Source organism: Strix uralensis, chromosome 21, assembly GCF_047716275.1.
Source record: "Strix uralensis isolate ZFMK-TIS-50842 chromosome 21, bStrUra1, whole genome shotgun sequence".
NCBI classification, from domain to species: Eukaryota; Metazoa; Chordata; class Aves; order Strigiformes; family Strigidae; genus Strix; species Strix uralensis.
The window spans coordinates 9513078-9540200 of NC_133992.1; the positions used below are offsets into that span (position 1 = coordinate 9513078).

At 46.5% G+C, this 27123-nt stretch overlaps 1 protein-coding gene across 2 annotated transcripts in view; it reads left to right on the plus strand.

Moving 5' to 3' along the window:
- Positions 1-27123, plus strand: part of COL5A1 (collagen type V alpha 1 chain) — a 160448-nt gene that overhangs the window by 96495 nt on the left and 36830 nt on the right. For both annotated transcript variants that reach the window (XM_074891283.1, XM_074891284.1), the window contains exons 15-32: positions 55-108; positions 758-811; positions 1637-1690; positions 4082-4135; positions 5055-5108; positions 6983-7027; positions 9858-9911; positions 11141-11185; positions 11817-11870; positions 12495-12539; positions 13733-13786; positions 16145-16189; positions 17763-17816; positions 19827-19871; positions 20985-21038; positions 22712-22819; positions 23441-23494; positions 24598-24651. In XM_074891283.1, coding sequence (XP_074747384.1) covers positions 55-108; positions 758-811; positions 1637-1690; positions 4082-4135; positions 5055-5108; positions 6983-7027; positions 9858-9911; positions 11141-11185; positions 11817-11870; positions 12495-12539; positions 13733-13786; positions 16145-16189; positions 17763-17816; positions 19827-19871; positions 20985-21038; positions 22712-22819; positions 23441-23494; positions 24598-24651 — 981 coding nt within the window. The remainder of the gene's footprint in view (positions 1-54; positions 109-757; positions 812-1636; positions 1691-4081; positions 4136-5054; positions 5109-6982; positions 7028-9857; positions 9912-11140; positions 11186-11816; positions 11871-12494; positions 12540-13732; positions 13787-16144; positions 16190-17762; positions 17817-19826; positions 19872-20984; positions 21039-22711; positions 22820-23440; positions 23495-24597; positions 24652-27123) is intronic.

Consider the following 27123-nt stretch of genomic DNA (forward strand, 5'->3'; position numbering starts at 1 on the left):
TTCCCTCTGGCTCTGTTGGAGAAAAATGTAATAAATCATGTTCTCTGTCCAAAGGGACCCCCAGGCAGTGGAGGACTAAAGGGAGAAGCTGGAGACATGGGACCTCAGGTGAGTACGGGCAAATCGGGCGACCGGGGGATCTGGGGGGGGAAAGGAAGGCGTGGAGCAGCCAGTTCTGCTTTAGAGGCTGTTGTGAAGGAACAATTCAGTAACCCAATGCCAGCTGAAAGTAGGAAGGTGTGGGAACATCTGTTTTGCATGTAAATGTCCCTTCATGTATCCAAATGCAGACTCAAGACATAATTTTAAGCCAACGATGTAAAATTCTGCAGGTGGTAGTCCTTTCCTGCAAAGACATCCGTGGAGGAGTCCTGTAAATATGAGATAGGTTGGAGTGTGGGGAGTTCGCTAATGCTCAGGAATTGTTCTTCCAAGCCGTAAATTCTGCATTAAGGGAAAGTTCCTATTTCCTAATGGTGAGGGCAGTGATTTGTCTCCACCACATGGAGCTGCTTGCAGGGCAAAAGCTTCCTCGTGGATGAATTCATGCAATCCCTGTCCAGAGATGCTCAGTCCTGAGCCTTTCCTGTGTATTTTGAACCACGAGCTCTACTCGAGGGGTTCATGTCCCTTTTTTGTAGCCCTGGTGACCCTGACAGCCCCAGCAGTGCCTGGTCTGCGATGCCAGCAGGCGTTGGGTCCGTCTGTTGTGCCTTTGGGTGATGGCATTTCTTCCTCTCTCCTTGATGTCTTGCAGGGTCCACGAGGCATCCAGGGTCCTCCTGGTCCAGCAGGAAAACCAGGCCGCAGGGTAAGTGTCCTGGGAGCTGCGCTGACGGCTGCATTAACTATAATTTCTGCTAGAAATTGTTTCTGCTGCCAAACAATTTCTGAGCACCGAGCGTGTTGCACAAGAGCAGGCCGGCGGCCAGCCGGTGGCTTGTCCAGGAGTTCTCTGTCCATCTGGGCAGATGCAAATGAGGATGAGAGTTAAAAGCCGGGCGGTGTGGGGAGAACTGCAAGTTTCTTGGTCTTAATTTTTTATTTTTTGCCCTGTGGCATTGAGGCTGTAGCTGCATAAACACTCCGGGCTGGTTTGGACAGTCCCCAAGTCTGTAGTGTGCGAGGAGGATCCAGTCCCCCGAGGGTTGCTGAAGCCGGTATAAATTGTGCTCACTCGCTCTGTCGACATCCCTGATGCTGATTTTTATTTTACTCCATCCTCTGGCTTGTCGTGATTCGGCTTGCCAGAGGAAGAAACAAGTCTTTTTTGTGACCCACTTCTGGCTTGCTTAAAAAAAAAAGTATCTCATTTCAATATGCAGACATCATCATTAGCATATCTTAAAATGTGCTGGAAGATAATTATTTCAAATTAAAATCAATGACCATGTCCCAGCATCCCATCTAGTGAAGCAGCTTCGTTGCCATTTGTCTCACACCCCTCATTAGCACCAGGCTGAGCCCGGGGTGCTGCTTCAAAAACAGACCAGCGTTTTTTCCCTCACCAAGGGAAGCTGCTCCCCAGCCAGCGATCCGACTTAAATAAAACTTCACTCGGCCACAGACCAAAGAGCAGATGTCCCTGCGGTCCTGCCTTACCCTTTGTATTTGACTTTGCTTTTCTCTGTTGCAGGGACGAGCTGGCAGTGACGGTGCCCGGGGAATGCCAGGCCAGACAGGACCAAAGGTAGCGCCACGTATTTATGTGCTTTGGGAATCTGCATCTTCTTTTTAGCAAGCATGAACTGAGGGGCCCTTGGCAGAAGGAACCCACCTTGCTTGGAGGAGGTTGTTTAAATGGTCCAGCAGCTCCTGTGAAGTCATGAGCTCCATGTTTGAGAGAGGGAAGTTAAGCACACACCTAGAAGGCAGAATAGCAATCTTTCCTTTCTTTTCCTTTCTTTTTTCATGCAAATTTTTTAAATTGCTGGATCCTCTTAAGAATGAAATATGTTCCCTTGGCTGCAGTTGTAGAACAAATACTTTGGAATCCCAATTATGAAAAACAAACATGAATGAGCGGTTGGAAATGTCCTAAAATATAACTACCAAAAAAAAAATACCTATTAACTGGGTGAGAAAATGTAGAAGGCGTGGTGAGGAATTTTAATGCCCTGTATTTTTATTTGAGACAAAATCCCTTCATTCAGCTGTGATCTGCTGGTATTATGAAGCAAGAAAGAAGCTGTTCCACTGAAATTGAATGCAGAGAAAGTTTGCTCAGGGAATCATGTATTAGAAGGTTTAAGTACTTTACTATGTAGATACTTAAAGCTGGAATAGATGGGGGGTTTTGATACAGAGACAGGAGACTCCAAATCATTTATCCAGTAAAGTGCTTTAATGAGCGTCAACTGCCCTCAAAGGAGTGGATGCCAGGGAAGAAGGGAAAACAGAATAATGAGCAGAGCTGGAAAGGAGAAGGAAATTTGCTGTGAGCAGAGACAGAGCAATGCTCTAGGACCTGCCAGAAGGAAGGAGCTGGGTACACCTTGGCCAGTCTTGGCCAGACCTATCTGTCCTCCAATCCGCTCAGGTGTATTCGACTTTCCTTGCTAATAGGTAAAGGATTTGTGGAAGGGAGGAGCTGGTGCTATTTTCACATACCATTAGTATGTGAAAATGCAAGTGGCTTCACCTCTTTACAGAGAAAAAGGGACTTTTCTATCTATCTACTGGGTGGTGCTTGCTGCCTTCTGCCCTGGGCATTAGGAGATGGTGTCACCCACAATTTTCAAACGCCCCTGTCTCTTCTCATATTTCCAAAGAGTTGAGGCTTTCAGGAAAAGGCTGTCTCTCTGCATTCCTGTCCCAATTTCCCCCCAGCACACAGGAAACCTGGAACAGGGCACAAGTTTGGAGAGAAACCCTTGAGCTCTCCACATCCCAACCCGCAGGAGCTGCATGGGCACGGGTGAAAGCCCTGGGAGGGCAGGCTCCTGCTGCCCGCCTGCTCTAGGACTAATGGGGTTCTGCTTTTTCTCCCTCACACTTGAACTTCTCACCATTGCCTGTTTCCTTCGGGAGCATCCACGGACCTGGGCAGGGGACATGAGGAGCACACTCAGGGGACGTTCGGCGTGGTCATTTGCAGGCAGATGCTGGCAAGCGCTGCCTGTGTTCTGCCAGCGTGAGGTTGCATGACTTTCTCAACACGGTGCCAAGCACAAATTAACACACCCGGCCTCTTAGCAGAGCTCATTATTTTGAGCTTGGCATCATGCTCCCCAGAAGGATGCCCAAAGCTCTGTTTGGCCCAGAGCTGCATTTACAGCAGTAGACAGTGGCAGGAGCTACTGGAGATGTATAAGAAGAGAGGTATGCTGGGAACTATCCTTGCCTTGATTTGCCTTCCCAGTACGAGTAGTCTGGGGCTATATATCCCCTATACATCCCGGTCTCACAGCTGGTTTTGTGGCTGGTCGGGCAGAGCAGGCTGCTCTTTCTTTGCAGGGTAGCATGGAGACGCCCCTTTCGCAATACCCTTAAGCATCCATGTGAAGTTGCCAAGTTTACCAGCTGATGACATTCCTTTTTAGGTCAAAATAGAGCTGTCTTCTGACCTTGACTTCATTAAGACATTTTCCAGAATTTATTTGTGTAGATATTTGTCTCCTTGGAGTGTCCAGGAGGGTTAAAAGGATGTATGGGATGGATCGTAGTAAAGCTCAAGGTGGTGTTTGGGGACCTGTTGGCAGGCGTGGCAATACTAATGTCCAGTTTGCTCACCAGTGGATTGTCGTTTGTAATTCCATGGAATTAATAAATAAATGGACTAGAAGAACCTGTCCAGAAGTGAGATGCTTTAGATCATACAGAAGTCACCCAGAGAAGCTCTGAAATCCACACAAAAAAACATTTAAAACCGTAGGTGCTGAGGGAAGAGGGACGAGGTAAAATGACTTTGAGCTTTTTCCTTTTTTTAATCCATAACTTTGAAATCATCACTGGTCTGATGGGAGGCGAAGGCTGAATGTCTGAGGGAGAAAATCGATCCCTCCTTGACACAGAAGGGAAACAAATTGGAAAGATATTCAACAGCAGGTGGAAATGTGTACTAAACTGGATTTTCTTTTAGGGCGACCGAGGATTTGATGGCTTGGCTGGTTTGCCTGGTGAGAAGGGAAATAGAGTAAGTTATCTTCCACTTGTCTTCTGGCCACGGTCTGTAATGAAACCTTGGCAGGAGGAGGTGGCTGGGAGGTGCTGGGGGGAGGGCAGCTATTGCTGGGGACAAGCTACAATGGTGCAATTAGGAGAGGATGAGTGTCCCGTAAGAGCATGCAGGATGTCACAGCATCCCTTCTAGGCACGCCATTCACATCCTGGGAAGCTGCAAGATCCTTCTGGGACTGCTTGAAATTGGAAAGGAGGGGGAGAAAAATTGCCTTAATAAAACACAGACTGAAAAATAAAGCAAGAGGCAAATCTGCTTTTAGACAGTGCAGTTGTGGATGGAAATTGCCAGAAATTATAATGGGATTCTTCTCTTTATAATTAAACAATGGGGAAAAAAATGCAAGACGTCGGTTATTTTGGCAGGCTGTTCGTGCCTGCCCTCCCTAGAGAGTGCAGCCATTGCTTTATAAAGCAAGGGAGTGTTTGAACAGCAGAGATTGCATCGTGATTACAAGCTACACAGGAAAGGGAAGACGGTGCCTGAGATGCTTAATCAGCCAGAAAGGGAATAACATGCCTTGGGTAAAGCAATAACCACCTGCAGAGCCTGAGTCCCTCTCCTGAAGGAGCTACAGTGCCTGCTTGGTTCCCAGACCCCTGCCAAGGTGTCACCAGTCAGTCCCGTGAGCTCTAGACCCTGGAGGACATTAGTCTGTCAGTGCTGGAGCCAACGCATGGTCCTGAGCAGGTAGAGAAGGGGCTGCAGCTTCAGAGAGCACAGGGAGGTGGGAACTGCGAGGGTATGAGTACCTTCAGCACATGGTGCAGACAGAAAAGTCAAGTCTGTTGCTTGGTTTCTCAATGTTACCTCATGTTTTCTATTGCCAGGGAATCTCTGCCTTCTCTTAAGCTTTTCTGCTGTTTCTTTATAGGGTGAGCCAGGCCCCCATGGGCCCCCAGGGGCACCTGGAGAGGATGGGGAGAGGGTAAGTCTATCTCTGGATTCAGCAGTCCTTTGAATTCGTAATTAACTCCTGTAAACAAGAAGCAGATGCAATATCAGCCAGAGACGTGGCAAGAGCAGCCAGCACCAGTATGTCATCTGCTGCCATTTGGCAGCGGCAGCACCTCGTCCTTGTGTCCTGGGGATGCTGCGGGTCACCATGGCAAGAGGGAAGCAGAGCAAGGGGGTGGAAATAAAAGTGAAAAGAGGAATTTGTTTTTGAGGATCCGGTTAGAAAACTCAGTTTTTGTTAAAATCAAAAAATAACACAAGGAAAACGTTTATCCTCTAGGTGTGTGAACTATCGCTTCTGATTTTCTAAGATCCAGGAAATTGCAGCAAGACTTGGGGAATAGAAATTCCAGACAGATGCGGGAATTAAAGATTAAATTATTCACTTCTCGTTCCACACTGTTTAGTCAATAATCGAAGGCCTTCAGCAAAGCTCAGACTAAGTGATTACAGGTCTAGAAGGGCTGGTTTAAGAGGAGAGATTGAAAATGCTGAATCCATAGCTGTGAGGAGCGAGTATGGATTTCCCAGGCTCTAATCCCCCTCCATGATTTCTTTCCACCTTTGGCTATTGGTTTCCTCTGTAAAACACAGGCAATAACACCTTCCTCACCATGAGGTTGTGAGGATTAATTAGTTGTGCCTGTGAAGTGGTTTTAAATTGGAAAGACCACACCTGTGTCTTGTGGTGGAAGAACAAGCGTCTGGAGAACTTTCATCCTAGAGAGAAAAGGAAACCTTTCAAGGCGTGCGGGGAGAGAAGCTCAGAGGGCATAACTGGGAAGAACATGAATTTTATCAGCGGAAGAGGAGGGTGTACAAGGGCTGGCTGCTATTGATCTCCTGAGAAAGAGCCTCAGGTTTTAGATGATTTAAAAGAAATACAGGGGAACCATCTAATACTCCTGGGGGATCGGTGGGGCATCAGCAGGACATGGGAGTGGAGGGGTGAGCAATTACCCCTTTGCTGCTTCTGGTTTATTTGAGGACCCCCATGGACTAATTTGGCTAAATCACGTTCCCGGGGCAGTGCTCCTGTGCTGGCTTCCCATTCAGTTTGATACTAAATCATGCGGTTATTGACTTGCGTGCTCTGAATTGTTTCTACAATATCTTGTATATTAGCAAAATCCATCTTTATAAACATCAACATGAATGTTGAAGTACCCTTACAGCATTTCTAATCTTTGGTAAATTCTGCACACGCAGTATGAGTCTCCAGGCTTATGAGGTCTTCCTTATGCACAGCTACCCTTTTATTATCTCGTGTCCAGAGAAGGGCAACGAAGCTGGTGAAGGGTCTAGAGCACAAGTCCTATGAGGAGAGGCTGAGGGAACTGGGCGTGTTTAGCCTGGAGAAAAGAAGATTCAGGAGAGACTGATCACACTCTACAACTACCTGAAAGGAGGTTGTAGCAAGGTGTGGGTCGGTCTCTTCTCCCGAGTAACAAGCGATAGCACAAGAGGAAGTGACCTCAAGTTGCTCCAGGGGAGGTTTATATTGGATATTAGGAAAAATTTCTTCACTGAAAGGGTTGTCAAGCGTTGGAACAGGCTGCCCAGGGAAGGGGTTGTGTCACCATCCCTGGAGGTATTTAAAAGACATGTAGATGCGGCAGTTAGAGACGTGGTTTAGTGCTGGACTTGGCTGTGTTGGGTTAACAGTTGGACTCAATGATTTTAAAGATCTTTCCCAGCCTAAACAATTCTATGATTACTCCAACAAAGCTGGTTTTCTGTGTAATTATTATTGCACAAGAATAAAACACCTGTGATGCAACTGAAGTATAACTGGTTTGTTCTGTCTCTTTTTCCTCTTCTCTCTGCGCCTTTGCTGCTGAGCAGGGAGACGATGGCGAAGTTGGACCCAGAGGTCTGCCTGGAGAACCTGTGAGTATCTCCTCTTTGCCTTGATGTACAGCAGCACCGCTTTGGTCAAGGTCTTGATGCGATAACTGTGGTTTAGGGGTCCTGTGGGGCAGCTCTTCTGGTGCTAAGCAAGACCTCTGAGGTCCTGCAGGGACTGAGTTTCTCCTGCTTGAACATCTGTATGAACAGTTCAGAGAGTTACCTTTGCTGTAACAACTCTGTTTTCCCACTAAGAGGGCTACCAAGAAGACGAGATATTTTCTGGGCTTTTTTGTTTGGTTGACTTTTTGTGTTTATTCTTTTAATGAGCAAAGTCCTTATTGATTTTGACAGCTTCCTGGCTAGCGTTTGGAATTTTAAACCCTATAATTTTAAATGTGAAGCTTAGCTTAGATTGGTCTCATACCTTTCCTGCATGTACATTTCTTCCTGAAGTGTTATTTAGGATTCAGGTAAGTAGGCTAGGGTAGAAATGATGCATGGCATGTGTGAAATACAGCCTTCAGGAGCGTTCATACCAAACTCCAGTGAGAAGTGGTTTTGTCTGCTGTTGCTCGGGCAATGGCAGCAATTAGCCATGCGGTTCCCTCGTCCGCCCGCTTAGTTTTGTGCAGTGTGAGTGATCCCTCTTAAATCTCAACATGAAATCCTGGCAGCATTCAGCTCAAGAGGACTTTTGCGCTCACTTCAGTGGGGTCAATATTCTGTTCACAGTGCACAAAGCTTCATAAATCTGCAGAGTTTGTCAACGTTTTGGCCTCCACCTGCTGCGAACACCAGGGCTAGCGAAGGAGGAAGTTCCTAGTATTGATAAAGTTAAAAAGAGATGCTAGTGGTGTTGAACAAAAATCCCCTGACCAGCCCAAAGCAGTGCTTTCAGGGAGTATCCCACCGAAAAGAAACAGTTGGGTTGTCAATTTGTGACTCTGAAAGCATTTTTTTCCCCAATACTAAGTATTTTTTTACTTTACTGGCAATGGTAAACTCTGCTTCTGGCTGTCTGTAGATTTTTGTATGTAGTACAGTTGTTGGCTGTTTATTTAATCCAAAATGCATTTCCTTTGTTATGAAAAGAACATTAACTATCTATCATTTACTATCGGCTTGCTTTCAAATTGTCTTATTTTGTTGTTCTAAGGCCCAGCATGGTGGCCTGAGAGTAATTGATGAGAACTGTTGGACACACTTCATGTGAGAAAGGGAAGAGTTGGCATTTAAGGACTCACTGGAACTAAATTATAGACGAGATGTCTGATTAACTTCTGGGAAGGATTAATCAACTCAGCTATCTCCTTAGCACATGTCTAAGCAATAACTTATGGGTTATTAACTTCTTAAAAGCATTTATGTGCTCAGGTAACACAGTAACAAAAGAGGAACTTAAATGATGATAATGCATGCAGGGAAGTTTATTCTTATTTCAGCAATATGAGGAAAAATATCTGTGATGGCCAGAGTGAAGGTTTAAACTGCATCACAGGAAACATTTTGTCATAAATACATACACCCTAAATCTGCATGTTTGTCTTTTTCTCTCCCCTGAGCCAAAAGAGGTTCTTTCCAAATTTAATGACAACTGAAACTAGTGGTGGGACTTCAAAATTTGTTTCCCTTCATCCTGCTCCATTTCCTTCCAATTCCCATCTCCAGTTGATGCAGACAGAGTTTCTGCCCTGCCTGGGGCTCAGCATGCAAGGCTTTAGCCTGTGAAGGTCTCCAGTGGCTGGGACAGATCACTTGGTTGATGCATCCAGTTTTTGCTGCAACATGCAGGTTTTCTGCACAATCAAAATCCCTGCAGTCTCCAAGATCAGACACTTTCTTAATGTCTCCTATTTTATCCTGTAACATTTCATTTTAACTCCTCTGTCCTCTCTGCATCATAAAAAGGCACGTATAATATTTGGGCAGACAGATAAAACTGCCCATCAATCAAAACCAATTTTCCTCCGTGACGGTGAACGAGCACCATCCTTGTAAATACCCAGAGCTCCCCTGTGGTCCCTAATTTGAGAAAGGGCCACCATTTAAAATGTGAGCTTTCAGATCTGCAGCTGAGTGCGCACGAGGCTCCATCCCTTTTCTTTTACTACAAACACACCTGAAGGGTCAAGGTAGAGGAGGTGCTGGCATGTGATTTTCAAAGTTTCCTGTTGAATGAATACAATTCTCCAGCCATTACTCTGCTTATTCAATGTGATGTTCCAATCCTACCAATTTTCCTGAAGATGATGTGTGAGGTTAAATCTGGTGAGAAAGCTAGAAATGGAAAGAAAACACTGTGACATTAGGAGTCCTGACTGGTTAAGGTTTAAGAACCAAATGCCTTTGAAAATGCACATTTATGCTGCAGGCTGAAAACCTTTTCCAGCCTTGCTGAGATGTATAGATTGCCAATGATAAAAAATTAAATCTGGAGTGATTTTGAAATGTTAACCCTAATAATCCATTAGTGGTATCAGGTCGTTCTTCATAATACTCCCCAGCTAGAATGCCTTGGCTGCAAAGTGTTTTGCATCATTGTGTGCACTACAGGGTAATCCAGGAATATGATTAAATTAATAAAAAAAAGTTGGTTTAAGTGGGCGTTCTTCCAACCCAAAGAATAAATGTCTGCGCCTATATTATTTATCTTTATAATTCAAGGATATGTGCACACAGGATTTCTCTTACCAGTTTGTAAACCAAGAAAACTGCTGTTACTGCAAAACCAGCACGGTCGTTGCCGTGCCAGCCCCGACGCTTCCCCGGGCAGAGTGATGCTCAGCTGTGCATGAGCTCACCCCGCTCCATGCTCGTGGCAGCCTGGGGGGGCACCGGGAACTCTAACCCCATTTGTTTCCCCCGACAGGGACCCCGAGGACTGCTGGGACCGAAGGGGCCGCCGGGACCCCCGGGGCCACCGGTGAGTTCCTGGGGCTGCTGCCCTCCTCAGGCAGGCAGCTGAGCTTTCTGGACAAAATACCCTGTCCCCATTTGTCATTCAAGCAGATAATACAGCTGCATAATTTTATACATCTGTGCGGTGGAAAGAAGTGGTATTCAAAAAAAAGTTACAGCTGAAAGTCCGTATTCTCCCCCATTTTCAGTGGCATCACGTCCATTCATGGCAGCTCAAGATTTGGCCCACCTGAGTAAATATTAATGCCTTGCTCAGGCTGAAAGGGAAGAATGAGAGTTATTAACACAGTGGCTTTGCTATTAACTTTTGCCTGAGGGCTGGTGAGACTTTAAAGCAGTTTGTTCATATTTCGGATGAAAGCCGAGGAAAGAACGGTGCCGTTTTTTATTCAGGAGACAGTCAACTTATCTGTCATGCACGGCTGGAAGTGCTGATGCAGGGGCTCTCTCCGTAAATCACTGCAGCCCGCTGAAGTCCCAGAACTTAAAAACCAAAACCTGGGCTGCTGCTAGAGCTAAAGGGGTCAGCGTTTAATGGCGAGCGTTGCGAAGCCCTTAACCCCTCCTGGGATGTGAAGGCATCTTCGCTTTGAGCTCCTAGTCCAGCTGAAATTTAATGAGGGGTCGGGATCTGCTCCAAAACCATCTCGTCTTGCACAAGTATGCCGTTACACCTAGATAAGTTGCCCCTCCAGAGAAAAACAGTTGTGGGAGAAGCCCCAGCAGAACATCTCCAGTTGACCATGTACCATGTTACCCCCTTAATGAAGATGCTCAGGGCATGGTTGACCCCATTTGCCTTTTGGAGTCAAATCCTCATTTTGGCACGAGGCAGCGCAGCCCCGTTGCCGTCACCCTCTGCCTTGTTGAACGAAGCATTCGCATCCCGAGCGAGGTCTTTTGTCCAGTTTTTCCTTTTCATTTGCTGCTCCACTCCTGCTCGCTGACGGGGGCAATCCAGCTGCGGTACTTAGCCAGGATTTGCTTGACCTGGTGCTGATTCTGCCTCACAGGCAGGTTAAACCAGTGGGGAAAACGCTGAAATGACTTTTTAAAGTGTAAACTGGATTCCTTGAGTTGGCTGCTTTACTAAACACCTTTAGAAAATTGTTCCCTTTTCACACGGTCCAAAGGGCCTCCTGATGTTCTGTTATTTTTATGGCAATTTCTCTGCTTTTGTGGTGCTAAATAACTAGATGTTTTCTTAGTGCTGTTTTTTAAATCCTTTCTCAGGGTGTGGCTGGTATGGATGGACAAACAGGTCCCAAGGGGAATGTGGTAAGTTTTCACTCTAAATTTTACAGACAGTTCAGATATTATATAGAGGGAAATGTAAAATGTACCCTATTAAATTAGATTTGCTAATTGCTTTTTAGCCTGGTCTAGATTCCTGTCAGAGCCTGTGAAAACCACAGAGTATCTCTTACAGCAAATGGATGTTAATTTATTATAATTTCTGATGGAATTACACATTATTTCCCCATGAAAGATCAAACATTTTCATCGAGATGTGTGCTGTTCTAATGAATATCAAAATATAGTAATTTAATGGAGAAGAAAAAAAAATCTCTATGTGCCTCATACTTGGTGCAAATCGGATGAAATGGACTCCATGCAGAAGAGCCGATGCAAAGCCGGGTTGTGTTAAAGCCCTGCTCAGCTCACTTGGGCTGCGTGTCCGTGCAGAGAAGTGAGTGCCCTGAAATAACTTCACCCCTCCCTATCCCAGGGTGGAGAGAAGCTGTTTCCCTTTCCAAGGAGCTCCCAGTTACCAGTGGTGGGTTAGAGGGTGTTAAGGTGCTGCGAGAGGGTGCAGGGCTGTGCAGGGAGCAGGACCCGCTTTGCCTGGGGAAGCACCGGCTCCGCTCTCACCTCTCCTGCCTTCAGCTCTGCCCTTGTCTCCTCGCAGGGTCCTCAAGGTGAGCCAGGTCCCCCAGGACAGCAGGGTAACCCAGGTGCTCAGGTAAGAGGAAAACTCCTTTTCCATGGATAGGAAAAAGGAATGATAATTTTGAAAAAGCTTCGCTCCCCCACCAGAGATGGGACCAGCAATAAGGAGATTTGCTGGGAATTGTCTTGATGATACATCACTGGCCCAAAATCCTCCTGAAAATGCTCCCAGTTTCAGTTCCCCCTGGTTCTCACCTGGCTTTTGTTGCCACAACGCAAAGCCAAACCCAGGTCCAAGCAGTCTCTTCGTCAGCCGAGCCACATCTTGTGGCTCATGGCTGATTTTTAGCATCCCACGGTCCAGTTGCTCTGGAGCCAGATGGGTAATACAGACGTCCAAGCCTTACTGTCAGCCCTCTCCATGGCTCTCGGCAAGTCTTGCTCTTCAGAGCATCTCTGTTTCCATCCCGGGGATGAGCCTGGCTGCGCACAGAGGAGCGGTGCAGCTCTCCAGAGGAGGCATGCCGTGCAAAAATGAAATTTTATAGTCTCTCACAAGACATTTTGAGAATGAATGGAGCTGGGGAAATCCCCAGCCGTCACAGGCACTAGAATGATGCTCAGCTGAGGCACTGCCAAAATGCATTGGAAGGAATAACTTGTTCCTTAATGACCCTAGGTTTTTTTCTTTTCACAGGGTCTTCCAGGTCCACAAGGCGCGATCGGTCCCCCAGGAGAGAAAGTACGTTTAAATACTGCAGCTCTGACTTAAGACAACTGTTGTCATTAATATGCATTTGCTACTTCAGCTGCCCCTTTGCCCCATATGCAACATCTGTTTGCAGCCGTGTCTATGAAATTCTAATGCCTCTCATTCCAGACAGAAGAGACAAGAAAGCATGGTTTACCTCTAATTCATAATATTTGCATTCATTTCCCCTCTTAAGAGAAACATTTTGAAAGCAGGCTATGGTAAAACATTAGGAGAGGACTGAAAATTGTCTTTTTCTGTGGGCTAAATGCCTGGAAGTCTGAGCGGGATGGTAATGGGAAGAGCCTGTAGATCTGGCTTGCTCAGCTGAGATCCCCTCCCTCTGCCTCCTCCCTGCCTGTGCCAGCTCTCTCGGATTTTCCACTGCTGTTGACGTGGGGTAGGTGCTGGCCTCGGTTCCCCCCAGGCAGACCTGGGACCATCAGGATTTAAACAAGAGGAACGGTTTTGCCCACAGAGCAGTAATTCTGCAGGTGTTTGCTCAGCTCCCGTTGAGCTGCGTCCCGGCGTGTGCACCAGGAGAATCCCCTGCTTGTGTTGGCAGCGTGGGGTGGGCTCAAATTATCAATAATTCTCCTGCAAAGGAGCACATTAACAGTTCTGCCAGATAAAGAGCTCTCGGGTTTCAGTGCTGAGTCACACACTCGCAGCAGCAGTGGCACTCCTCCGTGGTGTGAGAAATCAGGGGGTTGCTTAATTAAAAAGGTGATCATTGAATGGTGTTAAAGCAGCAAGCACAAGTCAGTTGGGGCAGCTCCACTCTTCCTTTGCCAGTTAATCGCCTTGCCATTTGTCACCAAAGAATGGGCATGTCTTGGTCCAGTGAGCCCCATAGTTTTATATCCTCCAACGTGTGCTTATACACGTGTGCAGCATCGTGCTCTTTCGGCAGGACAGAAGCTTGATGCCTCGTGCCCCGTCTCCTGTTGAGCTCCCGTTGCTGTGTGCATGTGTGAGGTGCTGGCACTAACACCGCAGCATCCCAGGATGCTGGAACAACTCTGCCCACAGAAATAAGCAGACTCCCTACAAGTCACGACAGCTTTTCCAACAGACTCGCCTCTCACAGTTAGGAAAAGCAAGAAATGTGTTGGAAAAGCCCCATCCTCTGATGTTCTGGAGACTCCCACCGTTGCAGCTGTTGATTTTCTGTTTGGTTTTAGGGGCCGCTGGGCAAACCCGGTCTTCCTGGCATGCCTGGTGCAGATGGTCCTCCGGTAAGTCGTCCTCTCCTGCGTCTCTGCTTGGCACCAGGGCTGTGGGGCCTCATCCTGCACCCATGACCCTGGGGTGCACCATGGGCTTGTGAAGCATGAGCCTGCAAGGTCAGGTTCACCCTGCCCGTGTTTCAGCTGGGTTGAAGGGTTTGAGTCCCTGCTCCAAGCTTTGCTTGGCCTCACAGCGCAGCACTAGGTACTTCTCACCATCTCTTTGGGTCTCTCTTTCCCCTCCTCCTGTTTCTCCTCTCTGTTTTACGTAGGCTGGCAGCTCACGGAGGTGGGGATGGTCTCTGTGTGTGTTGATGCGTACGGCAGCACTAGCGCAGGGTGGTCCTCATCTTGCTCGGGGCTCCTGGGCACCGCTGCAGAACGGTGATAAGAACAGGTTGAAATTGCCTGTCAGTGTTGTATTCTTGCAGCTTCCTCCTAATCCTACTTTAAACATAATTTGCTCCTTGCTCTAGAAATTGATCTTAAAAATCTCTGGCCTTTAAACCTGTTCTCATTTTTACACACCTCAGAGGCACCTGGTTTTAAGAGTGACAAATGTAAAATAGTTACTTTCCATTAATGCAAATGCAGAACATGGCAAAAAAAATTACATTTCCCACCCTGGGATTATCATTCCTACAGAGGGCATTTTGAACATTCGTACAATTGTTAGCTGAGTCAACAGAGCAGCTAAAGCAAAGCCCAGAACATCTCTAAAGCTGTAGCTTTTGATGTGAAATTCCTGCAGCAGCCTCCAGGGAAGTTCAGCTGGAGAAGACGCCAGATCTATTTTTACGCAGACTGAAGGCTGTATGAAACCTGCAAGCTGAGCACGTGTGGGTGTGCGTGGACACAGGTCCTTGGCCACAGGTAGCCCTGTAGTTTGCAGACAGTTTGTAGGTTTATGAGCAATATGGGTTACTCTTTCCAAGGACAAAAACCCACCCATGTTCTCTTTATAGAAATTGGTCTTGGAAGATATCTGAAAATCCCTGAGGGCCTGAAGCATCTCACTGCAAAAGCCAGCCAAGCTGCTCATCAATTTTTGCTCTTAGTAGCAGTAATGGAGATGAGCATTTTGAAAATGGTGATGATTTAGTGCAGAGTGGACAAAGGCTTTTGAAATCTTGCTGCACTTCCATTTTGCCTCCCCTGCGGTGCAGAGGGGTATCCGGAGCTGAAGGCGAGCACGATTATATGACCCCCTTTGTGCACTGATGCTTTTGGTGCCATTTAAACTCACAGGACAAATTCATATTCCGTTTTCTCCTACATTTTGTTGATGTAAAAATGACAGCTGTCATTTTGTTTCTTTGTTAAACCAGCTTGTTTTATAAAATCTGGCTTGTCTGACATTCCTATTCTGAAGACTGATGATGGAAAATACTCTTACGATTGTCCTTGTTAAATTGATAGGAAGTCATTTGTGTATTTAGAGGAGAGTTCATAAGTAAAGAAACCATTGAGTGCAGAAGGACTTAGTGGCTTTAGAGCAGCTGGATGTGCTTTCATCATCTCTATAAAATAAAAGGTCCCTGGGTGTGCAGTGAGTGCCCTCGTGGAGGCTTATTGCTTCTGTACAGACATTGCCAACTAAAAAGTCATGTTCCATCCTGGCTCCACTTTTGTTCTGACAGTAGGGAAATCAAGACTAAAAACTACTTTCATGGATTTCCCCTGTTTTTCACTAATCCTCCAAGCTATATCAGAGGCAGTTCACACTTTTGTTTTCTACTGACTGCAATCCCAGCAAAAGGCTTCTAAAAGCTGTGAATGAGAATGTGTTGGAAACCCTTGGATGTTGAGTTACTCAGCATCAAATCCCAAGAGGAATGCTGGCCAGTGTCCAGCCAGACAGCGTTTAATGGGGATGCAGGTTAGTTGGGCATTTGTCATGAGATCTTGTAATGGACTCTAGGAATTAGGAGATTAATGAGGGTCTCTGACCAGTCTGGGCATCTTGTGACCTTCACAAGTTTGCTAACACACAGATTTGATTTTATCTGTTTTGCTATCTGCAAACTTTATACGCTGCTTGCTGTTAGAACTCACTCAGGTGTTCTAATATGTGAAGAATATTGCAAAATTGTTTGTGCTTCTCTGCTGAAAGGTGGTGAAGAGTAAAAGTGTAAAATAGCCAGGTAGAATACCAGCAAAGACCCAAATGCAGGTCTCTTCCTTTTGGGGAAAGCTTACCCTTGCACGCTGGCTTCAGGGAAGCTACTTGTGTCAGTAAGAGCTTCCTGGAGAACTGCTGTTCTCTTACAAATAAATCAGAGCTGCCTGAGCAGGCTTGTTGGCTTCTGAAGCATTAGGTGTGTACTAAACCCATTTCCCTGTTTTCTTTGTCTCTTTTTTTAATAGGGTCATCCTGGCAAGGAAGGTCCTCCTGGAGAGAAGGGGAGTCAGGTAGGTGTCAACAAGATCCTTATCACTGCTAAGGGGAAGGTCTTGGTAGCTGGATGGAGATAGATCTCTGTGGGGCTCTGGGGATGGCCAGGGGGCCACTGGATGGGGTCAGTGGAGGTGGCAAGAAGCAAACCCTGTTGAAATTTGAAAGCCGAGCCCAGCTTTCATCAGCTTGGGATTCTCTCCTGGTGCTTGGGCTGTTTTATTTCTTCAACTCCTCCCAGCTTTCCTGGCAAGCAGCACCCCATAGCCCAGCGGACATGAAAACTGAAACTGTGAAGGGAAGCCTTCTCTTAATCAGACACAAATAAATATCCTCTGTGGCACGGGGAATGCAGAAAATAACTTTTCATATTCCTGGTCTTCCTTTTTCATCCTCTCCCCCTCCCTCTTTAACAATATATTTGAGAATATAGCTGGAGGCTAGAGTCCTTGAATTATACAGTCATCCATCTGTCCGGGAGATTTACCATCTGCATTCCCACTATGTCCCCTTCAGTTGAAAAACATTACATTTGTCAAAAGTCTTTGATTAGACCACAGTCCGGTTTGATGGATGTCCGCTCGAGCCTTGCTCGGGTGCTGCACGGAGCCCAACCCACGGCCACAGCCGTTTGCTCAGCTGGCGTCACACGAGGCCGAAAACTCAAATGTTGGCCTCTGCAGAATGAGAGAAGCCAATAAGTGGTTGTGCTGGTGCTCCCCGTGCTGGGAGGTGTTCAGCAGATTTCAGGGAGGTGGTTTCAGAGCAGTGCTGGTGGTGCAGGTCTCTTCCAGCCAACGCTCATGTCAGATCTGGGATTCTGGTGGACCCATTGGCTTCGTCTGGCTGCCAGGCTGGAAAAAATTGTCTCGGGCTGGGACAAGTGGAAGGGTGTTTGTTTAGTTAGGTAATTGAGCAAAATAAAAGCCAACTGGGTTCAATAAAGAACGTGATTTATTTTCAGGTGTAAGACAGCGTGGCAGTGAGGGTGGGAAGGAGAGTTTTTGCAGGGTGTGTGTTGGGCACCGTGTCCAGCACAGCTCATGGTGTTCCTGGGGATTTGCAGCTCTTGGTGCCAGAAAGGAGCTTTGTGAGTATCTCCTCTCCCACACAGCTGAGGCCAAAGGATGTCACCCCCAGGCTCGTGCCTCAAGCAATAGCTCCTCTCTGTGATCATCAGCAGCACAAGCTCTGCTGCGTTACTGCAAAACCAGGATGATTTGCAAGGGGGGAGACAACAGAACATGTTCTTCCTCTCTCAGAGAACTTGTTCTTTTCTTTAATCCAAAACACAAATCACCAATCTCATGTATAAATCCCCTTTCTAACAAGTTGTTGTTGTCTTGTCTTTTCTCTTCCCCCTTTCCTATCATACAGCCCTTTGCTGTTGGCTCAGCCCAGTGCACCTGCTCGAGGTGATGTTTCTGTAGCACTGTACTATTTTGAATTATTTTCAGTTGGCCACTGCCATTTCCACCTTGTCTGAAGCAGCCAGATGTCTGGGATGTTTGTGTTCCACACATTCTCCTTACTGCACCTTTGTGTTGATTTTTGATGGGGTTTTTTTTGTTTGCATTTTCTTCCCCCCAGGGTCCGCCAGGTCCTCAGGGCCCCATCGGTTATCCAGGACCACGCGGAGTCAAGGTAAAGAGGATGCAGAAACTGTGTCCATGGTGTTGGTTGTTCAATTCGAGTTCTCTGGCTTGTGCTGGAGGTGGACACTGCCAGTGGGCCCAGATGCCTTCCCAGGGCTCTGAGGGCCACCTCAGTAACCAACCGAATTTACTGCTCAAGCGACCCTTGGTCCAGCATCTTCTCGCAGGCCGTGAGGATTGCAAGTGCCCTGCTCTCCAATAACCCCTCCTAGCACCGTTCAGTGCTTTGGAGAGATTTCTCTTTTAATTCTTCGTGAGCAAGGCTCAGTCCCATTCCAATCGTTTCCAGTTTACAACCAAAGTAAATCTCAGCCAGAATGTGAAGACTTTAACAAGGCTTGTTAATAAAACAAAATAGCCTATTACTAAAACAAAGCAAGCTTTTCATGCCCCTGATCCAAAACCTTGTTAGACGAAGCTTGTGCATCTCAGCAATGTGCTTTTTCACTAGACTGAATTCCAGCTCTTTCCTCACTCCTGCTGCCTGTAGCACTTGCATGCTGATAAGAAGGCAGTGGGTATTTTTTTCCCTGTTCAGCTCAAGCTGTTCTGTCCATCAAGATGTATTAGTTCAGGTGCAGATGCATCCAGCATCCCAAAGGTCCAGTGAACCTGCAGGGACCTGCGCTAGCACGGCTTGGGTACTGACTATAAGTGAAGTTTAAGCCCTCTTAAACCCCCTTATACGTTTTTTTCAGTAGCAGAAACCTATTTGCTGTTCTGCCTTCAAAACTTAAGCGGGATGTATTTAGCCGAAGCAAGCTTTCATCTCATTTCTTGCAAGGTTGCAGATTGAGACGTAGTGGTCCATTAGGGAATGGTTTGTTGTTGTGTTTACCACTAAAGTGGAACTGTTCCACATTAGAGCGATCTAGAGAAAGTGTGTCATGCACCAAACCATAGCACGTACACACAAGGTTTTGCTTCCTACAAGCAGCGTTCTGTTAACTGCATGATCCTCTAGTTCAGAAAAAAATGCATCTCATTTAAAAGCTATAAATAACTTCTAGGTCTTGCCTTGCTTACCCTGTCCTGCTGCACAAATTTTGATGTACTTTTAATTATACTTTTTCTTGACATGCTAAAGGGAAGAAAAAAATAAAAATACCCCAAGCAAAATATTATTCCTCAAAAAAAAAAAAAAAGCTTTTGTCTTTTATTGTAAGAGTTGCATTGCACAGTACAGCTGGTGTAGATGATGAGGGTGATGTTTTATCCTAAAAGGCAGAATAGATGGGATGCAGGGGGTCCAACAGGCTTGGGCTGGTGGCAATGCAGAGGCCAGATCCTGACCACACCCAGCACCTCCAGGCTGAACACCATGGACTGATTGCCTTGGTGAAGCTTCGGAGGACTTCTGCACCACGTCACAAATGCCCACGCCAGTTGTGTTACTGGGTTTTTTCCTGCCTTTTGGTGCCTAAATGTACTTTAAAAAAGATTGTGCATGCACAGAGGTGAAAAACATGGTAAAAAAGAGCCAAGCTGAACCTTTGGGGATGTTAGACATGGTGCTGCTACCCACTGCAGAGCAGCACGGAAATCTCTGGCTATGTGCTCAGAGATTTTAAAATGGATTCACTTCCCAAGTGTCCCTGCACAGCTTGAGCACTGGTTTTTCTGTGAATACTTGAGTGAGCTCAGCATGCTGGCAAGGCATTTGTGGAAATGTTGTGGGGTTTTTAAAATATACGCAGAAAAACTTTTCATAGTGAGTTTTATCCCTGGAAACATAATTCCTGGGCAGGGAATGGGCAGAGACCACCAACCCCACCTGTCAAATCAAGTCGGCAGAGGTTTGTGACTAGAAGGTTACTCACTGGTAACCCAAAAGTCAGATGTCAGCGGCTGATATTTGATTAGCAATATGTTTAGGAGCATCACAGTTTGCAGAGATACCATCATCAACATCAGAGGAAGCAAAAATCACTGTCATTAATGATTCTTCACTCTTAAGCTTACTCATGCCCTTGTAACATCTTGTTTTATCTTCTGCAAGGGAGCAGATGGTGTTCGTGGTTTGAAAGGCACCAAAGGTGAAAAGGTGAGTTAACACTGCGCATTTGGATTTATTTTCTACAGCCTCTGAGCATTTTTGCAGACTGGTCCCTCAGGATGCTCCCCATGGCATTTTCTCCTGCACGGGGGTTTCTCTTAGATGAGTAGGGAGCTGAGTACCCAAAGGACTGGTGTAACCTCTGTATTTCTGGAGCAGGCGCACGCTGGGTACCTGCTGTGATGTTCTGCCACATCTTAGCTTGGACCTGGGAGTAATTGAGCCTCCATGATGTGTTCAGGAGCTGTTTGCTGGGGCCAGCCATTGCTGATAACTCAGGGTCCAGTGTCGGGATGATTTCTTCTTGACAAAATTTTCAGCTTGAGTGATTCAGTGGAGCTGAAGGGTTTGTGGTGTGTTACAGCTGGATAACAGCCTCGTCATCAGAGCTTGTGAAATCCAGATCAATAAGAAAGTCAACACAGTCTATCTCTTCGTGTCTCAAAGATGCAATTGTTTTCTCCCAGAGGAAGAGGAAAGGTGGAAAAAAATCTTGCCTCGTCCCATAAACAGATCCATGTTCCTTTGTTCCTGCCCCCAGCAATTTGGCAGCAAAGCTGGTGGTTTTAGCTAGGGAGTCCTGGCAGGGACCTTCCAAACTTTAAAAGTCTTTCTGGGAACTGTGTCTTCATTGCCTATGAGACATTTGCTGTAGGATGAAATACATTATTGATTTGAGCTCTGCAATTAAACCTTCTCGGCTGAAAGAAATATTGCCACTGTCCTAGAGGTTGCCTCGAAGCATGGTGTAAAACATTCTCCATGAAAATAAAACCACTTGTACTTCAGAAATAATTGGTTCCCAGTACTGGCAAGGTGGTGGTGTTCACATTGGGCCAGATTTGCTGTCTTGACTTGCAGCCAGAATGGGATGTAGGGAATACTTGCTGTGATCCCTTGGGGACCTCGGCAGTCGCAGCCTGGCTGGGTTTCCATGCTCATTTGTGCACACTAAAGACTTGCAGAAGCCAATGTGATGGGCAGCGCAGGGACCTAATCTTGTCCTCTGCAGATAGGGGCAATACAGTGAGGCCAAAGAAGCCTTTTTTCTTTTTTTCCATCTATATACCTTGTCTATTTTTTCCCCTCTCCATTATTTAGGGTGAAGATGGCTTCCCTGGGTTTAAAGGTGATATGGGCATCAAAGGAGACCGGGTAAGAGTCTATGACCAATGTGATCTTGTAGTGCTTTGCCTTTCAAGCCCGTGTGTTATCATGCAAACATGGCTCGGGGAGAGCAGCAAGGTGGGCTCCTGTCAGAGTCCTTCTGGCATGTCCTATCTCAAGGCAGGAACACAGGAATTTCATGTTCACCTCAAGCACAGCAGTTGTAAATCCCGAAATTTGCTAATCCCACCCTGAAGGTAAAATAAAAATGAATGATAATAGAGGACCCTGCCTTGCTGCTTTGACTGCTAAGAATACTGCCTGATCCAGCTGTATCATATATTTATTGCCAATATCTCTTTTCCCCTGTAATATTACACTTAGAGTCTGGTAGACATCTTTATTTGCTGAGCCTAATGTGCTTCTATACCATCAATGTGAAGCGTAAAGTTACCGGGAACACGCTTTAATAGAAACTGAAGCAGCACTGTGAAAGCTGCCGGGGGGGTGCAGTGTTATATTAGACTCACATCTTTGCCTGGTCGCAAAAGCTTTTAAAATCAGTGGAACACTCAGACCTCCAGAAACCCCAGACCACACTCGGATGCAGGTAGTGGCTGCAGCCCGTGGCTTTGCAGCACGTCTGTCTGTCTGTCTGTCCTCCACGCCCAGCCCTTGGGGACAAGGGGCTGTCCTCGTCCCCTCTCTGAGTGATGCATTGCCTGGGGCTTGGTGTGTCATCCCCCTCTCCCCAGCTCTGAAGCCCTCCTGGGGATCAGGAGAGCTCTGCTGTCGTTCATCCCCATGTTTAAAGGAAAAATGAATGCCTTGCGTGAAAGCTTGTAAAAGTAGACGTCAAATCCTCTATTTCTTCTGGTGTTTAACTGTGTAATGGAACAGTTAAAATAATTGGGAACCTCCCCAGCCCCCACTTCTCATCAAGGAAGGAAGACTGAAGGTGGCATCTCAGGGAGGTGACTCCTGTCCTTGCCAAAGGCAGATAGGCAGAAGCTCCTTCAAACAAAGCTCATGACTTTAGTTCCCACAAGCAAGCTCTTTGTGCTTTATGACGAGCAATGAAGGGACAAGGGGTACTCGAGAGCCTCGCGGATAAATCTGCATCCACCCAGCTTCTGGTGAGCGAGAAGGCAGCTGACTGTGTTCGCAGCGTGGAAGCATCTCCTATTACCCTGCGTGACAAAATGACAACTGTTGTTTTGTGTGCCAAAGCCTGCAGCGTCACAACAATTCCAAGTTAATAGCTTGGTCCTCTCCGCTCTCAGATTTCCTAATGATTTTCAGCACAAAAACTCCAGCCCAGTCTTTCTTCTCCAGTTGCCTGGTTCAACCCTCAATTAAACACTTCCCAGGGCTTGCTTGCACATCAAACTGCAATTTGGGAACAGGGAGATGGGTAAAAGGGTGGGTTGCAATCAGAGCTAATGAAGGCTGTTTTGGTGGAGAGGCAATGCGTGTAGATGGGATAATTGGGGCACAGGAAAAGGCGGCTGTTGTGGGAGATAATGGCCAGGCTGTGAATGAAAGCTTGGTGCTCTAATAATGCTCTGTAATTTACGGTCTCGTCTGAGCCTCTTGGTGAAGACCAGCTCTCTCCAAGAGTTGTATTAGCAGCTCCATGGAGTATCTAATTGCAGCCGGGAGGGTACTGCTGTCAGCAGACACCCTGCTTGCCTCGTCAACGCTTGTCTTATGATTAACAGGGGGAAATTGGACCTCCTGGCCCTCGGGGTGAGGATGGTCCTGAAGGTCCCAAAGGTCGCTCTGGCCCCAATGGAGATCCCGGTCCTCTTGGTCCTGCTGGAGAGAAGGTGAGTCTCAGGGATGGAATCACCCAGGGATGTTTTAGAGCAAAACCCCCTTTTCTTCGGGTGTCTTGGGTGGGTGGTCAGGGCAGTGCCCAGCATTGGGGGGGAGGTTTAGGGCAGAGGGATGAAGAGGAGCTGTGGGAGGTTTGTGTGAAGGCTGGCCTGAGTTGTTCAACACAGAGACCAGAGGAGACCCAGGGGAGATGGTGTTACTGCAGCGGCATGATTTGAGCACGCTGAGACATTGGTCTCTTCAGTGTTACCTGCTTGGGTGCAATGTCTTGAAAAAAAAGGCCAGAAGAAAAAAAATGGAGAAATTGAAAGTCGACTCCAGTCTAATTTCTAGGTGCATCCAGTTGAAAAAAACTTGTAGCAGAAAGTAACTGTTCCCTACTAGTTTCCTTGACACATTTACAGTGCTCAGTCTGCATCAGAGCCACTGGGCTTCCCCCAGGGAGGGCAGAGGATGATCGCAGTGCCCCGACAGCTTTATTCCATCCGTGTAATACCTGCGTTGCTCTTGACTTCTCCACGCTTCACATCTCCCCTTTCTGCTGGTGCAAACATGAAGCTGCTCGTGAGGTCTCTCTTGCCCACACTAACACACTTTTATTTGTGTTTCAGGGAAAACTCGGTGTGCCAGGACTGCCCGGCTACCCGGGCAGGCAGGGCCCAAAGGTAACTCGGCCGGGTTCAGTCCTCGAGGGGTGCGGGGTGTGCGGGGAGCCCAGCGGACGCCGGCCAAGCTCTGATGGTGCCGTGCAGAGGGCTCAGCTCCCTGCTAATGGGATGAGGTGGAACAGCAGCATTTCCCACTGCACACTCCCTCCTTCCCACCCATGCAGGACAAATTTATAAATGGGTAAAAATGCTGGTAATAGGCATCATAGTCCTTCTCTTTGTATTATGTTTTATATCTTCAAAGATCTGCACTAGTGTTAACTAATTAATTAAGGAGAATAGCTAATGAATCAGGGTCTCCTTGAAATGAAAATAAAACTGCCATTTGTAGATTTGCAAACATCCTTTGTATCTTCTCTACACGCCCACCTTCATTTGGGCCATTTTCAAGTGTTCTTTTTAAATTAAAACTGTGAATTCCACTACATAGGCTAAGGCTGCAGCCCAGTTTTTACACACCCTGGAGGCTTTGGGAACTTATGTTTTTGTTAACTTTTTTTTTAAAGAATCATATTTTATTATTCATGTTCATTGCTTGAAAAAAAACCGGGCTTGTTTAACACTGGAGACATAATTATCTGCAAGAGATTGTTTCCTGGTTGTGGTGTTGATGGTTTATTTTTTAATTTGCATTTTATATCTGGGGTAGGGGGTTTTTTTGTGTTTCCTTGACTAATTCATATTTTAAAAGCAGCAGCAGCAGCAGCTATTCTCCAGGCGCTCACATCAGAAAGGAACAAGCCAGGAGTTAAATTTTCATGTGCAACATAGTGACTTAGGAGCTAAAAAACAAAAGCCTGTCTGTTCCCCAGGCGCCCAGCACAACCATGGGCTTGGGCCTTTGCAGTGACTCCGAATGAGGCATGGATCGTTATTTTTGTTATTTTTGGATGAAATTTAGTTTCTGAGGTCATTTCGGGTCTGTCTTCGGTTTTGTTTTTATTAAAGGAAGGTTAAAAAAAAAAACCATTGGGAGGTGTAGACGTCAGCGGGCGCTCGCTGGGGGTTATTCCAGGCCAGCGGGCGCCTGGTGTAGAGGGACAGAGCTGCCCCTTTCAGTGTCTTGAACAGCTTTCTCTCTCTTTGCTCTTTCCCCCAAGGGCTCAATCGGCTTCCCAGGATTTCCAGGAGCCAACGGAGAGAAGGGCACACGGGTAAGAGCTGCTTTGTCTAGCCGCTTGGCTGATTTTTCTTCCTCTCCAAAGCAAGGTCCTTGGGCAGGACGTGGGGAATGCCCCGTTGCAGGCAGCTGCTGAGCTGGTGCTCTGGGTGCTTTTGCACGAAGGGGTTGCCCAAAGAGGGTCACCCCACCCGCTCGCATCCCGGGATGAGGTTCCCGAGCACCGGCGAGAGGCTCCCGGCACCGGCTGTTGGGAGAGGAGGATGCCAGTAATAGCACAGTCAGCTCTGCAGACAGCAGCTTTCCAATTAAACACTGGAAATTTTTCCCTCAAGATATTTTAAGAGATTTCTCTGAACCTGAATCCTTCCCGCGCTGTCAGACTTTGCTCAAGGCACGAAGTGCTTTTTAATTAACAGTAATTATTAGAGATGGGTGAATCTGTTCAGAAGAAACAAGAACCTTCTTTAGTCTGATTTGAGATTGAAAATGCGTAGCTGAAACCGCTCTTACTAGTTCCTCCTTTTAATAAGTGGAGCTATTCTACATTCATAAACACCCCGAAAACTTGGGGGCTCCATCCTCCAGACTTGTCTCTACCTCTTATCCCACCTCCATAGACTTTGCTCTCAGGTAGGGATTGTCTAAATACACTGGTGATTCTTTTATTTTGTGGAAGACATGCTTGAATTTGGGGATTTAGAGTAAAAACATAAAGCCATTTTCTGCACCAGCTCTGGTTACAGGGACAAACGGGGGAGTGAGAAGAGCAAGTGGAATTAGTTTCCTTTTTACTCTCATTTAAATACAAATGACTTCTAACAGACGTGTTTGATAGGAGCCCAGAAAATATAAATCACTTTGCACTGCATTAATATCATGCCACTGAAATTTGGTTTATATCCACCCCTCCTGTTTTTTTTTTCCACTGAATAATTTTCATTTCATTCTGAACTACAAATGCAGCATCCTCTCCCTTCCCTCCACTCCGGCTGGGCAGGAGGAGGGAGGCCATGAATAAGGCAGCTGCCACGACAGCCTTGAATTCACTGTAGCCCTATAATTACCACCCGCCTTATCAAATATACAACAATAAAATCCTTGGGCTGGATTTTCGGGTAGTGTAAAACATGGCAGCGAGGCAGAGCCGTGCTGCTTTGCATCCCCAAGCATCCGCATCCCTGTTGCTCCATCTGCTAATTTTATTCTGGTGGGATGGAGAGCCAGGCCGGTGGGATGGGAAACCCTTCTGGGAGCTGAGCAGGTGCCAGGAGCTGGTTGTTTATGAGATGGGGAAAAAAAAACCCCAAGGGTTAAGCTGTTTGAATTTTGGCAATGTCCAGCCTGAAAGGGATTGAGGAGGGAGCAGACATGCTGGGAAGGGCCCAGCTTCAGGACCAAGCAATGATAAAACAAGAAAAGACAAAAAAATAATCAGCTTTCTCACCTTTTTTCTAAATGAGCTTTGTGCTCTTAGAAGGTGGTAGTGAGGATGCTTAGTTACCCCCCCCCGCCCCGGCATGCCACACATTTCTTCAGTTTAGGAATTGAAGAAGGGTTTTTTGCATTTCAAGCTCAGCCTGGAAGGAGATGGAGCAGCTCCTGTTGTCCTGGCTTGGAAGCTGAGGTGTGTCTGGGCCAAGACGGGCTCCTGCGTGCGCTGCGGTGGGGCTGGCACCGCCACGCCGGCAGCCCCACGCTCCTGGTGTAAAGGAAGACAGGAATCTGGGGTGAAACGAGGGGGTTTGTGTGCCTCATGGGGAGCAGGGGCAAGGACTGGCACCCCAGCCCCTAAGGCGGGGAGCATGGCCTGGCATGCCTCTGTCAAATAGAAATATGTTGGTTTATTTTATGGCAATTTATTTTTTCTCTTCATTGTGTGATTGGACCATTTCTGCCATTTTACACCCAGTCCAGCAGCTTGCAGTTTTATCAGTGTATTTGTATGTGAGAGAGAGAGAGATTTTTCATGATCAAACCTTTCCTTTCCTTCAGTAAAAGGAGCCCAGCTTGAAAATTTTTTAAGAATAGCAGAAATTCTGATTTTCAGTAACTGTTTTCGCATCCCTTTTTTTTTTTTTTTGCTCCCAAGTATCCTATTTGAAATAAGTGAAGAGCAATTATATATAGAACAATAGACTGAGCTGGGATCACACTGCACCAAACCAAATGGAGACCATCAAGTTAATTTAAGCCTCGTTGAGTTTGACTTGATAAATCCCCCTCTGTTTCTCCTGAGGCCACTAAATTTGCTATTTTTATGAGCATGTCCACATATAGTCAAGAAAGAGAGTTTTGAAGATTTGCTTCTCCAGTGCATTGTGGAAAAGCATTGTGCAACCCAATTTACAGCTGAAAGAACCAAAAATCATTTGTTTGTCTTTTCTTTTTAGGCAGTATTACTATTACGGTATTCAACGCAGTTGTTTACGTGTCCAAAATAATATGAATCACACGTTTCTCTTATGATCGTCATCCTCTAGGAATGGAAATTAGCTTTCCAGCT